The 15,060-nt window shown below is 40.7% G+C and overlaps 1 protein-coding gene across 22 annotated transcripts in view; it reads left to right on the top strand.

The window, feature by feature from the left end:
* Positions 1-15,060, top strand: part of DLG1 (discs large MAGUK scaffold protein 1) — a 208,010-nt gene that overhangs the window by 97,032 nt on the left and 95,918 nt on the right. For 13 of the 22 annotated variants that reach the window (XM_056121163.1, XM_056121167.1, XM_056121169.1 and 10 more), the window contains one exon: positions 13,248-13,346. The exons of the other annotated variants lie outside the window; for them this stretch is intronic. In XM_056121163.1, the coding sequence (XP_055977138.1) occupies positions 13,248-13,346 (99 nt within the window). The remainder of the gene's footprint in view (positions 1-13,247; positions 13,347-15,060) is intronic. 22 annotated transcript variants of the gene reach the window in all.

Here is a 15,060-nt window from a genome sequence, read left to right on the forward strand (position 1 = left end):
ATGTGTATATGTATGTGAGGAGGATTGATAGGATAAAAAAGAGGAACTTCACCTGAAAGTTGATACTGGAAAGTGATAGTTGGGAGTTGATACAGGAAAGTGATGTTTGTGTAAAAATGTGAGAAAAAAAAAGATTATGGATGTGATCTGAAGTGATCCATATGGTTACTTGGCAAGAACATTGTAAGGTATAGAATTTTAGTAGAAAGACAGGAACATATGTAGAATATTTGGGAATTAGCAGAAAGGCCAGTATGTTTGAAAGAGTGGGAGGATAGTGGAATATGAGCTCAGAAAAGTTACCAGGGCCTGAACCATTAGTGACCTAGAGTAGAGTAAATCAGACTACATACGTGATTGGATTAGAGGGCCTAGTTAGAAGAGTTATGTATACTTATTAAAGGGGTCCAGTTGATGTGGTTGCCACACAATATGGTTATATTTGTTTCTCAGGCCATATTCTGATTAACTCAAGTGCAGAAAGCACATTGCAGATGATCCTGCTGCTGGAGGCTGAACCCAGAGCCTCACACATGCTCTACCTTGATCCACATCTCAGACCCTGTAACCGTATCTTTTAATTTAAGTTTTAGATATCTAACTTTTTCTTCCTGCTTTCCTCTTTCCATTCCCTCCTCCTTCTTTCTTCCAATTTCTTTTTTCCTTTCTTCTTTGGTTTTTTTTTTTAACCTAGCATCAGTTATGTATGTGCTTTGAAGTTTTGCAGGCACTGAGGGTTGCAATTTCAAAAAGAAGCTCTCACAAATCCCTGCCTCTTTGAGGTTATGGAAAGAATCTATAAATAAACAAAAAGTAAATCTATTTGATGTATATATATGTGTGTGTGTGTATATATATATATATTTATGATGTGAGATAATGCTAAGAGCTATGGGGAGAAATAACATGAGTGGGGTATGGAGAGTGATAGGGATTGTGGGTGCAGTTTAAGTAAGTTAGTGTAACTTCGTTAAAGATATGACATATGGCCAGAGATGAAGGCAAGACCTTATTTGTGGGGTAAGAAAGACAAATTCCTGATGCAGGAGCTTTCCTGATATACTCTCAGAACATGGGCAAACCAGAGTCTGAAAAAGTGAACAAGCTGCTTTAAGACAGTCACAAATGGAGCAGGTGATTAAGGTGGAAGGAGGCACCAGAGGATGGGAATGGGGAATCATTGAGGGCGTTTACGATCTTGCTCAGGTTTGAACAAGGGCATTTTTGATCACTTAGTTCCACTGAGTTAAAACCAGACTGCAGAGAACACATAGGGATATCTCCAAGATGGTCAGGAGATGATCATCAGCAGACAGAGACATCAGGTATTGGGGGAGAGTCAGGAATTTGGGGTGGGTTGTTGTTGGTCAAGCTACACCTGGCAATACTCAGGCAATGCTTTTGGTTCTTTGCTTAGGGATCTCTCCCTATGGGACTTGGGGTAGAGAGGATATGCAGTGCCAAGGATTAAACCAGGGTTGGCTGTATGCAAGGCAAACCTTACCTGTTGTACTGTCTCTCCAGTCTGCCTCTCTGAATTTTTATAGTTGTTGGTTCATCCTTCTCCTAGTTACAGACTGACCACCTAATGTGGATAGAATACCATCTTTTCATCATAAATGAATGTAAACCTTAAATACAATAATATTTCAAAATAGTTCCATCAACTAGTTGTGTCAACTAAAAAATTTGTACCCGTACTTTAGTATTAGAATTGTTGATCAATTTTCCTATCTCTTTCCTTTATCTTAAAATTAGAAATTTGTATTTCACTTTAGATTTTATATTTGTATTTTAGCTCCTTCAGTGATGTGTTTTAAGTTTGTCCAGTTCCATGGATGCTTTTGAGATAATTATGACATAGGTAGTTGCAGTTGGTTGCAGTGGCATATTTCTTTTTCTTTCACACCATTTTATATTGAATGTACCTATTTGTGGTAAAAGTGGCAAAAGGGCATTTGAATTAAATGATGAACAGATTTAGCCATGAAAAAACACCTTTATTCTGAAGGCACTGGACCCCTTTTGAGTGCAGTGTTGATAAATCTACTGTGCGGCGTTTTATCCTCGTATAAACATTCAAAGGGCTTACAGTTTTCCCCCTAGCTTCTGCCTCCCTTTCACGTAGCTTCTTTGACATTTGATCAGACAAATGTGTCTCATTACAGCAAAGTAGATCTTTTAGCAAACATGGATTAACCATATTAACCATGCCGTAAAAAACCAAATAAAAAATTTTATTGACCAACAGTGACACACAAGTGACTACTTCTTGTTATCTTAGATACTAGTAACAAAATATTTATTAATTCATTTACTTTCCTAAATACTATTAAAAAAATAAACTTGAATTTATCCTTGGGCTGGGGTGATAGCACAGCGGGTAGGGCATTTTTCTTGCATGTAGACAACCCAGGTTCGATTTCTCCGCCCCTCGCCCGGCAAGCTACCAAGAGTATCTCACCCACACAGCAAAGCCTTGCAAGCTCCCCATGATGTATTCAATATGCCAGAAACAGTAACAGCAAGTCTCATAATTTGTTGTGAGATGTTACTCGATTTGGCTACATCCCTTGTTGAACCCTTGCATATATTTTAAACTCAATTTATTCCATTCATCTAACACAGTAATACTAGATAGAAAAAAAATTTTTTTTTGTAGGAGTAAGGTAAAGGTAAAGGTAAAGGCCCTCCCGTTGATCATCGATTTGCTCGAGCGGGCCCAGTAACGTCTCCATTGGAGACTTTGTTGTTACTGTGTCTGGCATATCGAATACGTCACGGGGAGCTTGCCAGGCTCTGCCGTGCGGGCGAGATACTCTCGGTAGCTTGCTGGGCTCTCCGAGAGGGGCGGAGGAATTGAACTCGGGTCGGCCACGTTGACCGCTTGTAAGGCGAGTACTAATAGAAAAAAATTTTTAAATACACTGGTGGTATTGTTTGAGTTACCTTTCTTCAGAATTTTTTTTTTTTTTGGTGCGCAGGGGACCATATGGGATCTTGAGAGTCGAACCCGGGTCGGCTACGTGCAAGGCAAACACCCTACCCGCTGTGCTGCTGTCTCTCCAGCCCCCGACCTCAGAATATTATTTAGGCTATAAAAATCATATTAATAATTTAGTAAGAAGTGTTTTAAAATGTATTCAAACTGCCTTGCAAATATTTTCTCCACTATGATGAAAAATAATTTGTTGTGGTCTTTGTGGATTTTATTCTTTTTTTTTTTAATTTTTATTGCTCGAGCGGGCCCAGTAACGTCTCCATTGGAGACTTTGTTGTTACTGTGTCTGGCATATCGAATACTCTCGGTAGCTTGCCGGGCTCTCCGAGAGGGGCGGAGGAATCGAATTTTTATTAGTGAAACACCATGAGGTACAGTTGTAGACTTACAAATTTTTGTGCTTGGGTTTTGATTATACAATGATCAAATGCCCATCCCTCCACCAGTGTCCATTTTCCACCACCATGGATCCCAGTATCCCTTCCATCCCCATCCCCCCCATTCCACCCTGTCTCTGTGGCAGGGCATTCCCTTTTGTTCTCTCTCTCCTTTTGGGTGTTGTGGTCTGCAAAAGAGGCATTGAGTGGCAATCATGTTCGGTCCATAGTCTACTTTCAACTTGCATCCCCCATCCTGGGGGGATCCTCCAAACACCCTTTATTTGGTGCTCCCTTCTCTATCTGAGGTGCCCTTTCCCCTAGAATGCCCAACTGTCCTCTAAGCCATGGAGTAATGCTCCTGGTACTGATCTCGGCTATTCTTGGGTATTAATCTCCTATTTTGTTACTTATGTCCCCCAGATGATTGCAGTCTTTTTATGTCTATTCCTCTCTTTCTGATTCATTTCGCTTAGCATGATACTTTCCATGTAGTACCACTTGTATGTAAATTTCATGACTTTATCTTTTCTAACAGCTGCATAGTACTCCATTGTGTAGATGTACCAAAGTTTCTTTAACCAGTCATCTGTTCTTGGGCACTCAGGTTTTTTCCAGATTCTGGCTATTGTAAAGAGTGCTGCAGTGAACAAACAAGTGCAGGTGTCACTTCAACTATACATTTTTGCCTCTCTGAGATAAATTCCCAGGAGTGGTATTGCTGGGTCAAAGGGGAGCTCAATTTCTAATTTTTTGAGAATCGTCCATACTGTTTTCCAAAAGGGCTGAACCAGTCGGCATTCCCACCAGCAGTGAAGGAGGGTCCCTTTCTCGCCACATCCGCGCCAGCATCGGTTGCTTTTGTTCTTTTGGAAGTGGGTCAGTCTCTGAGGTGTGAGATGGTATCTCATTGTGGTTTTGATCTGCATCTCCCTGATGATTAATGATGTAGAGCATTTTCTCATGTGCCTTTTTGCCATTCGGACTTTCTTTGAGAAAGTTTCTGTTCATTTCATTGGATTTTATTCTTAATGACCCATCCTCATTCCCAGAATTCCTTCAGTCACCAAATAGACTTACTGCACATTCAAAACTAACTCTATTTAACTACTCATGTTTGTGTTCACCATTACTATTCATTTTAAACTTGTGATCAGCTTTCTGCTAGAGAAATCTTCTCATTGTTCCTTCTGTCTCTTCCTGGATTAGGCAGGAGTTATAGGCACATGTTAAAAGCTACTTTAAACAAAAATTTTTTATAAAGTGAGGCACACTCCATATCATAAACATATAGAAGTAGAAGGACACAGTTAAAATTTAGATTTGCAATATTCATTATGCACATGATTGTATCTAATGAGGCTTTGGACCACTTTTATGAAAATACATTTGCTTATTTTGTGATTTTGGAGTGTGGCTGTTTGGGTCACTCCTGGTGGTGCACAGGAGGCCGTGTGCATGCCGGGGATCAGGTCTGGATGGGTTATGTGCAATCCTTGTACTGTCCCTCCAGTCCTTAACCCCCATGCTGTCTCTCCAGCCGCTGACTGAATATAAAATATAAATCTACAAAGAAAATTAATGAAGCTCTCTAGAATACAATGATCTTAAACTTTTTTTCAGAACACTGTTTTACACTAGGATTCCAAAAAGCATTTTAAAAATACATACAGTCCAATTACTTGACAGGAATTTACAGCTTTCTGCAGTGTTCTTTGAGATGGTGTTAATATTATAGCTCCTGTTGTCATGGAAACAAGTCTCTGAAGGCAGCTTCAGACGCTAATGATTCCATGGTGTTGCTATGGATAGAAACAACTGACACTGTTGTTGGTCATGTGGCCATGGGATTGAAAAAAACAAAACTCTGGAGCTGATCTTACTGAGTGATACAATTGGAGCACTGAAACGATGACATCATGCTGGTCACTGTTGTCCAATGAATCACGTTTATAGGATTTTTCCAGTTGAAAATCTTGATGTTGAATTTCTTATGTTTTGAGATAACCCAGATATTATATATTGTTACTTGATTTTTAGAATCTGTTGGAATAGAATTTGTTAGTCTGACATTTTTCAGTTTAAAATACTGTTGTACAATTCCCCAGAATTTTGCCATGTTACCAGTCCTGCGCCCAAAATATCCTCTTATCTCTTCATTTTACTCTTATTATTAGATTTACTGCCTTGCTATTCCTCATCAGTCAACCTTTATTTGATTACTGTCCATTTAAACCCTGATTTTTGTTTCTGATTTGCTAAGTGGATTATTTTGTTCTGTGATGCTTTGTTGCTGGAGTTGTGGTAGGAAATTGTGTATGTAGATGTCTGTTTCTATAGACTCTCAGTAGCAAGGTCTTTTGTAAGGAAGATGCCAGGCATATATTCACTTTCAAGCTATTTGTTCAGTGATGTATAGAGTGGGTTACATTAAGAGGTCATAGTAAAAGGATTAAAAGTAATCTCTGATAATAGCTTCTGAAAAGTCTCAGAACACGGTGAAATTTAGATGTACTATTAAGAATAACAATAGAGGGTATTGGAGAGCAATTGCCCAGTGATGAAATTTTGTATTCTTGGCCTGAAATTGTATGTAAGTATGTAGCTTTGTCGTATTGCTACATTAAAGTGGATAATTATTCCGGGAGTTGACTCTGTGTGAGACCCCAGTTTCAATCCCCAGCACACATGCACAAAAAGTAAAGCTAAAGCTGACCTTATTAAAGAGGCATAAAAAAGTTTTTAGAGGTGCTGGTGTTTATTGTAGGGAGATACCTTTGTGTTTATTTTGTGCTCCATTACACTTTTCACCTCTTAGAATGAAATGGGAAATATATTCTGCAGCATTGAAGTTTTACCATCCATTGATGTTTCTGAAATGAGTTCATTACTATAATGACTGCCAAATGATGATACTGTAATTCCATCACTCCTTCTATATTTTTTAAATTAGCATTGTAAACTATAAGGCAATGTATTCTCCATTTGTGTGTATGGGGAGCGGAATATAGACCCTACCCACCTGTGCTCGGAGACCCTGACAATGTTCAGAGTGCCATATGTAGTGCCATATTGAACTCTGGCTTACTGGACTATCTCCAGCCCCATTGATTTGTATGTTTATTTATGTCAGCATAAGCTCTTAAGAATCTTGTTTTATTTAGTGGGTTTTATGCCCTCTTTACTGTTGCTTTGAGTTTCACGTAGTCCCCAGGATATGAAAGTTCATCCAGGGAGACTTCCATAGCCTTTATCATACCCTTCTTATTTTTTGTATGCCTATTTTTGGCATCAGAAGACATTCTAGATTCATACTGTACTTGCTGAGGCTCTAATGCTAGACCCAACCTTTTTTTTTTTTTGAGGGTTGCACACCTTTAATTGCAGTGCTTGCACGAGGATTGGGCAGTAGGTTGCACTCTTTTTTTTTTTAATTTTTATTAGTGAAACACCATGAGGTACAGTTGTGGACTTGACAAGTTTTTGTGCTTGGTTTCCAGTTATACAATGATCAAGTGCCCATTCTCCACGACCAATGATCCCAGTATACCCCCCCTCGCCCCCCCCCCCCCCCCCGCCTCTGTGGCAGGGCATTCCCTTTTGTTCTCTCTCCTTTTGGGTGCTGTGGTTTGCAAAAGAGGCATTGAGTGGCAGTCATGTTTGGTCTATAGTCTACTTTCAGCATGCATCTCCCATCCTGGGAGGATCCTCCCAACACCCTTTATTTGGTGCTCCCTTATCTATCTGAGCTGCCTTCTCCCCCAGCATGTGCGGCTGGCCTCCAAGCTATAGAGTGAATCTCCTGGTACTTATCTTGGCTATTCTTGGATGTTAGTCTTCCAATTTGTTACTTTATATTCCCCAGATGAATGCAGTCTTTTTATGTCTGTCCCTCTCTTTCTGACTCATTGCACTTAACATGATACTTTCCATGTAGTACCCCTTGTATGTAAATTTCATGACTTCATCTTTTCTAACAGCTACATAGTACTCCATTGTGTAGATGTACCAAAGTTTGTTTAACCAGTCATCTGTTCTTGGGCACTCAGGTTTTTTCCAGATTTTGGCGATTGTGAACAGTGCAGCAATGAACATATCACCCTGTCTTCCTGCTGCAGAAGTCATAGCCTGCACCAGGCCCTAGCAGTATTGTGTCATATCAGATAGGAGCCTTATTTTTATATTTTTCTCAACTATGTTAACAAACCTTCAGAAATTTATTTTAAACATAGGGTAGAGATGAGGAGTCATTTTGCTTTTCATATGGAGCAATAGCACAGTGGGTAGGGCATTTGCCTTGCACGCGGCCGACCCGAGTTCGATTCCTCCACCCCTCTTGGAGAGCTCGGCAAGCTGCCGAGGGTATCTCGTCCACACAGCAAAGCCTGGAAAGCTACCCTTGACGTGATCAATATGCCAAACACAGTAACAAGTCTCACAATGTTACTGGGCCCACTCGAGCAAATCGATTAACAACGGGAGGACAGTGGTAGAGTCAAAAATCAAGAGTCAGAGCTTGTTGATTTTTGAATATTTTTTAAAGATCATATAAGTATTCCACTGAAGATTACTTCTCAATATGTTACTTGTTACACATGCATGGTATGGAATTTGGAATGTCTCTCTGTACTGCCATATGTTATTAATGTATATTAATAATTAATGTATATTACCTTGGTGTATATTATACTGGGTAATGTATATTACATGTCATATATACATAATTGACATATATTGTTCTAAGAGCAGTGTATAAAGTCCCAAGCCATAACCACAGAGGCTTTATTTGTAATGCCCCATTTTTGTAGTAGCACTGTCCTCCCGTTCATCAAGTTGCTTGAGCAGACCCAGTAACGTCTCCATTGTGAGACTTGTTGTTACTGTGTTTGGCATATCGAATATGTCACGGGGAGCTTGCCAGGCTTTGCCATGTGGGCGAGATGGACGAGATACTCTCAGTAGCTTGCTGGGCTCTCCAAGAGGGGCGGAGGAATCCAACCCGGCTCCACCGGACCAGCCATGTGCAAGGCAAACACCCTACCACTGTGCTATCGCTCCAGCCCATTTTTGTAGTGAACTATGCATAATATAAAATATACCATCTTCACTATAAAGCATATAATTCAGTGCCATTAAGTACCTTCACGGTTTTGCAATCATTGCTTTCATCTCCAGACTTACTTTTCATCCCAAATTGAGAATTGGGGACATGATAAAGAAAGAAGCCTGGGCCTATAACTTAGAAAGGGAGCACATGCGTCACGTGTCCTGCGTTTGGTTCTTTGGAACCTCACGCAGAAAAGCAAATGAATAAAAAGAAAAGAAGGAGTCCAGCAACTGTTGTTTAGCTTTATTGCTCGTGGTACTGTAGGGGTCATACCTGGCAGTGCTGACAAAGGTGGGGGGTTGTCAATAAAACAGCCCCTCCAAGCAGTGCTTAGGAGTACCAGCAGGGCTGCCCCTGGCAGTGCTTGGGGACCAGGAAACCAAGAACCAGACCCAGAACCTCATGCGTGCACAGCTTCTGATCTGCCCCTGTGCGGCACATAGCAGGCCCCACAGCTTACTTTTGTAAGCTGAATCTCAGTCAGAAAATGACAGGTTGTTAGTCCCTGACCGCTTCAGCCCTACTGGTTGTGTTAAAATCATTAAAATTTGAGAATATCTTTTAGAGCTGGTGTGAAATTCAGTTTATTTTCTTGAGAATGAGACAGTCAAAGATCATAATTTTTCTCTCTCAGCATAAACAGTAGCTGTCATGGCATCGTAAGGAGTCAACTGTTCCAAATTCTCCCCCACAGAATTAATCTCTCAAATAATTTCTTTCCATTCCCTGCTTTGAAGAGAGATGTAGTCTCAGGTTGTGTTCAGGAACCCTGGGGGCTCTCCAGGCAATGCTCAGTCAACTAACGGGGTGAGCAGTTTGGGGCTGGGGCTCGGGGCTGTGCTGGAGCCCAGGCCCTGTGGTGCCTGCCTCGCCCGCCTCGCCCGTACAGTCTCCCCAGTTCCTTACTCTGTTTCTTTATACATGTGCCATCTGTCCTTTGCTGCTTCATATTACAGGCAAAATCCCGTGACTTTTAAATTCTGCATAATATTTAATATATAATTAACCATTCCAACAACTTTGGATATTTAAATATTCCAAATTTCTCCAAATTTAAAAATTCTGAAGAAAATAACACTTGGTAACAAAACATCATTTAAGCTGTTCCCTTAGATTCCAGAACTACTACAGATATATTTATACCTCTGGATTATTACTGCTTTACGGGTGGGGGTAGAGAGGCTCTCAGGTAGTGCTCAGGAGACCTGGGGAGCCCACTGGCATTCACAGCCAACCAGGTTGTTGGTTCAGTGCAAAGCCAGAGGATGTGATGCTGCTCTGGCCCGGTGGCACCAGGGATGCTCAGAGGTATCCTCTGGGGACCATGTGTTGTTGAGTCAGACCCAGTCACATGAATGGTAGACCTGCGCCTTAACTACTGTCCCATCTTCTTGGCCTCAGCTACAAGGTTGTGTGTGTGTGTGTGTGCGTGTGTGTGTGACGTTTTTATAAATATATATTCAGCAACATCACTACAAGGTCACTGTTAAATATATTCACGTTTTTTAAAAAAAAAATTTTAGTGTCAGAGTGTTAACAGAAGTGTTTGCCTCTCTCCGCAGCCACCTCCATGACCCACACTAAATTTTTACATGGATATGTATATAAACCCACAATAAAATGCATATAATTACTATTTTAATCATTTTAAGTACAATAAGTTGTATTCCTCATGCTATGTGCCATCACCAGTGTCTCATAAATCTTTTTATCACCACAAACTGTAATAATTAAATAGTAACTGCCTGTAAATCTTTCTCCCTAGACACCGGTAAATTTTTAATCTATTTTCATAGCACAGCGGGTATGGCGTTTGCCTTGCACGCAGCCAACCCCAGTTCGATTCCTCCGCCCCTCTCGGAGAGCCCAGCAAGCTACCGAGAGTATCCCGCCCGCACAGCAGAGCCTGGCAAGCTCCCTGTGGTATATTCATTATGCCAAAAACAGTAACGACAAGTCTCACAATGGAGACGTTATTGGTGCCCGCTTGAGCAAATCAATGAACAACGGGAAGACAGTGCTACAGTGCATGAATTTACCTATTTTAAGTATTTCATATAAAGGGCACTATATAATCTCATCTTTATGTCTGGTTAACCTCACGTAGCACTTAATATTTTTATTTATCCATGTTGTAGTACATAGCAGAATCCCCTTCTCTTTATGGCTCAGTAACATCCATTGTACACACACACCTACCACTTTTTATTTGTTTCTAAACATTTGAGTGCTTCAGCTTTTTGACTCGTTAGTAATGGGTTACTAAATATTGGGGTAAAATACCTGAATTAGTTCTCATTTGTTTCATATATGTGTGTCTTGCAGAGATCATATGGTGATAATATGGATAGGTTTTTGATGGACAGCCAAACTGTTTTTCAAAGCTAGAGCTTTTTTTCCCACCAGTCCTGTTTGACGTATCCAGTTTCTGTACATGTTTACCAGCATTTGTTACTTTCTGACTTGATGGGGTTTTGTGTTTGTTTTGGGGTGGGCTTTGGGGTTGTTGGATTTTTTTTCGTTTTGAATCAAACCCAGTGGCACTCAGGGGTCACTCTTGGTGGTCCAGGGGAGATCGTGTGGTGCCAGGGATTGAACCCAGGCCTCTGCGTACAAAGCATGTGTTCCAGTTCATTGAGCTGGACTTTTTTTGTTTTCCATTTATTTTTCTGCTGTTGTGATGAGTGGGGGCTACCTTGGTTAAGATGCTTCCTGAATTGGATTTTGGTGCCCACCCACATTCTAGTGGACAAAGTATTGCTGTGTTTGTTTTCTATTTTGGGGATGCATTTGTGACGCGATGTTCAAGGGCCACACCCAGTGGTGCTCAGGGATCCATGTAAAAGTAAAGTAAAGGCCCTCCCGTTGATCATCGATTTGCTCGAGCGGGCCCAGTAACGTCTCCATTGGAGACTTTGTTGTTACTGTGTCTGGCATATCGAATACGTCACAGGGAGCTTGCCAGGCTCTGCCGTGCGGGTGAGATACTCTCGGTAGCTTGCCGGGCTCTCCGAGAGGGGCGGAGGAATCGAACTCGGGTCGGCCATGTTGGCTGCGTGCAAGGCAGACGCCCTACCCGCTGTGCTATCGCTCCAGCTCCAGGGATCTATGTAGTACCAGGAATTAATCCTGGAACTCCTGCAATGCAAAGTATGCCTCCTGGCCTATGACCCATCTCTCCAGTTCTTTAAATAAATTTTTTAAATTAAAATTTGTTTTGTTTTTGGTTCATATCTGGAGATGTTTAAGGGCAGTTCCCAGCTTGGTGCTCTGGGGACCATGTTTGCCAGAGATTGAACCTGGGGATCTTGCGTACAAAGCATTTTCCTGAGCCCTCTGAGCTGTCTCCCAGCTCCCCTACTTTATTCTTTAAGTAAGGAAAAGTTCATTGTTTAGCGCTTTGTTTTTACTGTTTTCATTTAATTCTCTTTTAAGATACACTGTGCTCTTAAATTTATTTGATTCTTTACATAGAAGATGCCATTGTTGTATATAGTTAATTGTAAATTCAATTTATAGAGGTTGGGATTTGTTACAAAACTCTTATACAGTGTTCCAGTTGTGTGTTTTTAAAAATAAATTAATCCAGGGACTAGAGAGATGGTGTGCTGAGTACATGTTTTGCATGTTTGATCCCCAGCAAGCATGGCCCAGAGCAGTGCCAGAGGCATCCCAAGTCACAGCAGCAGGAGCAGCCCTGACGTTCTGTCAGATGTGGCAAAAATATTTAATTGATTAAAATTAAAGTAGTGAAGGTAAAAGGTAAAGGCCCTCCCGTTGTTCGTCGATTTGCTCGAGCGGGCCCAGTAACGTCTCCATTGGAGACTTTGTTGCTACTGTGTTTGGCATATCATCACGGGGAACTTGCCAGGCTCTGCTGTGCGGGCGAGATACTCTCGGTAGCTTGCCGGGCTCTTAAAGTAGTAATGATAATAATGTAACCCAGTCATCTAGACTAAATATTAATACTAAGACTTAAAGTATGTCATCCATTCTAATTGCCAGTTTGTTTTGTGTTCTTTCTGGGCCACACCTCGCTGTTCCAGGGACTTGCTTGTGGCTCTGAGCTCAGAAATCACTCCTGGCAGGTTCGGGGACCATCTGGCATGCTGGGGATTGAACCCAGTCATACATGTGCAAGGCAGGCGCTTTAGCCACTGCACCGTTTCTATGACCCAGGCAATTCTAAATATTGTTCACAGTATGTCACATTGTATATACTAGTGAAATTAGCCTCACTCATTTTGAGGTAGGTTATTACTGATCTTTCTCAGTAGGGTTAATAGCACAGATTACTAAAATGATAGAGATACAATTTGGGAATCTTTTGAATATTCTGACTGTGGACATACAAGCTTCATTTGATTACCTAATGTGCTATTAAAATTATTTTTGATTCTGTCAGTGTAGGGAGAAAAGTAGTCAAATATTTTCTGAAAGCCTGAAAAGTATTGTTTAATCATTAAAGGGAGTTCTTTTCTTTTAGAGAAGCACGACCTTACTCTTTCATTATTTTTCATTTAAACATCTAAAGAGCAGACACTCATTTTAATTGTGGTCATTAGAATTATTAATGGTTTGATGATTTCTAAATTTCTAGAGAGCATTTTCTCATTTTTAAATTGAACTCATGTTAATATTTTGCCTACCTCCAATGATTTCTAAAAATTATAATTATTTATGTGACAAGACTTTCTGTTATGTATTTCCCCGTTATTTTGATCTCCTTTTTCCTGATTTGTTTGTCGTTGATGATTTTTAGCCGACAGAAGCTGTTCCTCCCTCTCCTCCCACTGCCCCCGTGACCCCCGCCCCGCCAGTCCCTGCCGAGAGCACTGTCATCCTGCCCACCGTGCCACAGGTTTTTATTCTTTCATTTCTTCATAAAAATTTCATTTGCTTTTGATGTTTCATTTATGTTCTTTTGAAGCTGTTTTAATTATTTCTTCGTTAATTTTAGTACCCTTTGAGTGTCAGTTTTTTGTTTAGAGAAATGAGTAGGAATATAAAATAGTCTTTGCCATTTTACTGTCGAACTTTCTTAGATTTGTTATCGTGTTCTTTTGTGATTGTAAATCTGAAGGTTTTTAAATACTTGTGCTTTCTATATGTGCCGTTTTATTTAGCATATTATTATACTTCATGTTTACTAGTCAAGCATATTAGCTGATGTGTATGGCGTAGAGATTCCCAGATTTATTTGGCCTCCCACTCCCTCTTCAGAAAAGAAATTACTCAACACCCCCTTGGAGATCTACCTTCCTTAAACAAACAGAAGTGTGTCCCACCTCCCTTCCCACCCCCCAAATGCACTGCGACTACCTCCTGCTCTCCTGCACCACTGCAGTGCCCCTTTAGGGGCATGGTCTCATCCGCCATCCCACAGAACCTAGGGAATTCTGAGCTGTACAATATTTTCCCGTAAATCTTAAACTGTGGGAGAAGATGTTTTTCTTTAAAAGATTTGAGTGTAGTAAGTCAAATAAAATGAAATCTTGGCAAGTGTCTAAGAATCTGAACTTTTTAAACTTTAAAACGTTACTAGTTGTAAGCAGGTGGTTCATTTTTTTAATTGAATCATGGTGAGATACACAGTTGCAGTTATTCATGATTGGCTTTCAGTCCTATAGTGTTCCAACACCCATCCCTTCACCGGTGTACATTTCCCATCACCAGTGTTCCCCCTCCTGCCCCACCCCCACCTGCCTGTGTAGCAGGCACTTTTCTTCTCTTGGGCCTTATGGTTTGCAATACAGATACTGAAAGTTTGTCAGTTTACCTATTTTCAACACTCAGTTCTTGTCCAAAATGATCATTTCCAACTATTGTTTTTATACTGGTCCTTTCTCTATCCTAGCTACCCTTTGCCCCCCAGACACTCTTGTGGCAAGCTCAAACCATCGACCAGTCCTCCTGGCTCCTGTTTTCCCTGACCTTGGATATTAGCCTCACACTATTTGTCTATCTAATAACACAAATGAATGCAGTCATCCTACATCTGTCCCTCTCCTTCAGACTCATTTCATTCAGCATAATACTCTCCATGTCCATCCATTTATAAGCAAATTTTATGACTTCGTTTTCCTAACAGTTTCATAGTATTCCATTGTGTAGATTTACCATAGTTTCTTTATCCAGTCATCTGTTCTCAGGGACTCAGGTTGTTTCCAGATTCTGGCTTTTGTAAATAGTGCTGCAATGAACATAGCAGTGCAGATGACATTTCTGCTGTGTATTTTTGGGCGTAAGCAGCTGGTTCTTTTGAAGCTATTAACTGCCTTATCTTTCATCTCACTTAAAATGTAAATATGTGTGTAGATATTTTCTTGTAAACAATTCCAAAGTCCCCATGGTGAGGGACTGGGGGAGCAGAATATCAACTGATTACTGATACCTCATTGGTATCCTGAAATCAGAAACTCATTAACGTCATAAAGAATAGGCACTTGATAGGCATCTCATTGAATCTGTAATTTGCTTTGCGTGGTACTGCTGTTTTGCAAGGGTGAAGACTGGACTTCACCCCAGCAGTGCTCAGGGTTTACCCCCAGCTTTGTGCTTAAGTGCTTGCAGCA

This window comes from Sorex fumeus, unplaced genomic scaffold (assembly GCF_029834395.1).
Source record: "Sorex fumeus unplaced genomic scaffold, SorFum_2.1 ptg000044l, whole genome shotgun sequence".
Classification (NCBI taxonomy): Eukaryota; Metazoa; Chordata; class Mammalia; order Eulipotyphla; family Soricidae; genus Sorex; species Sorex fumeus.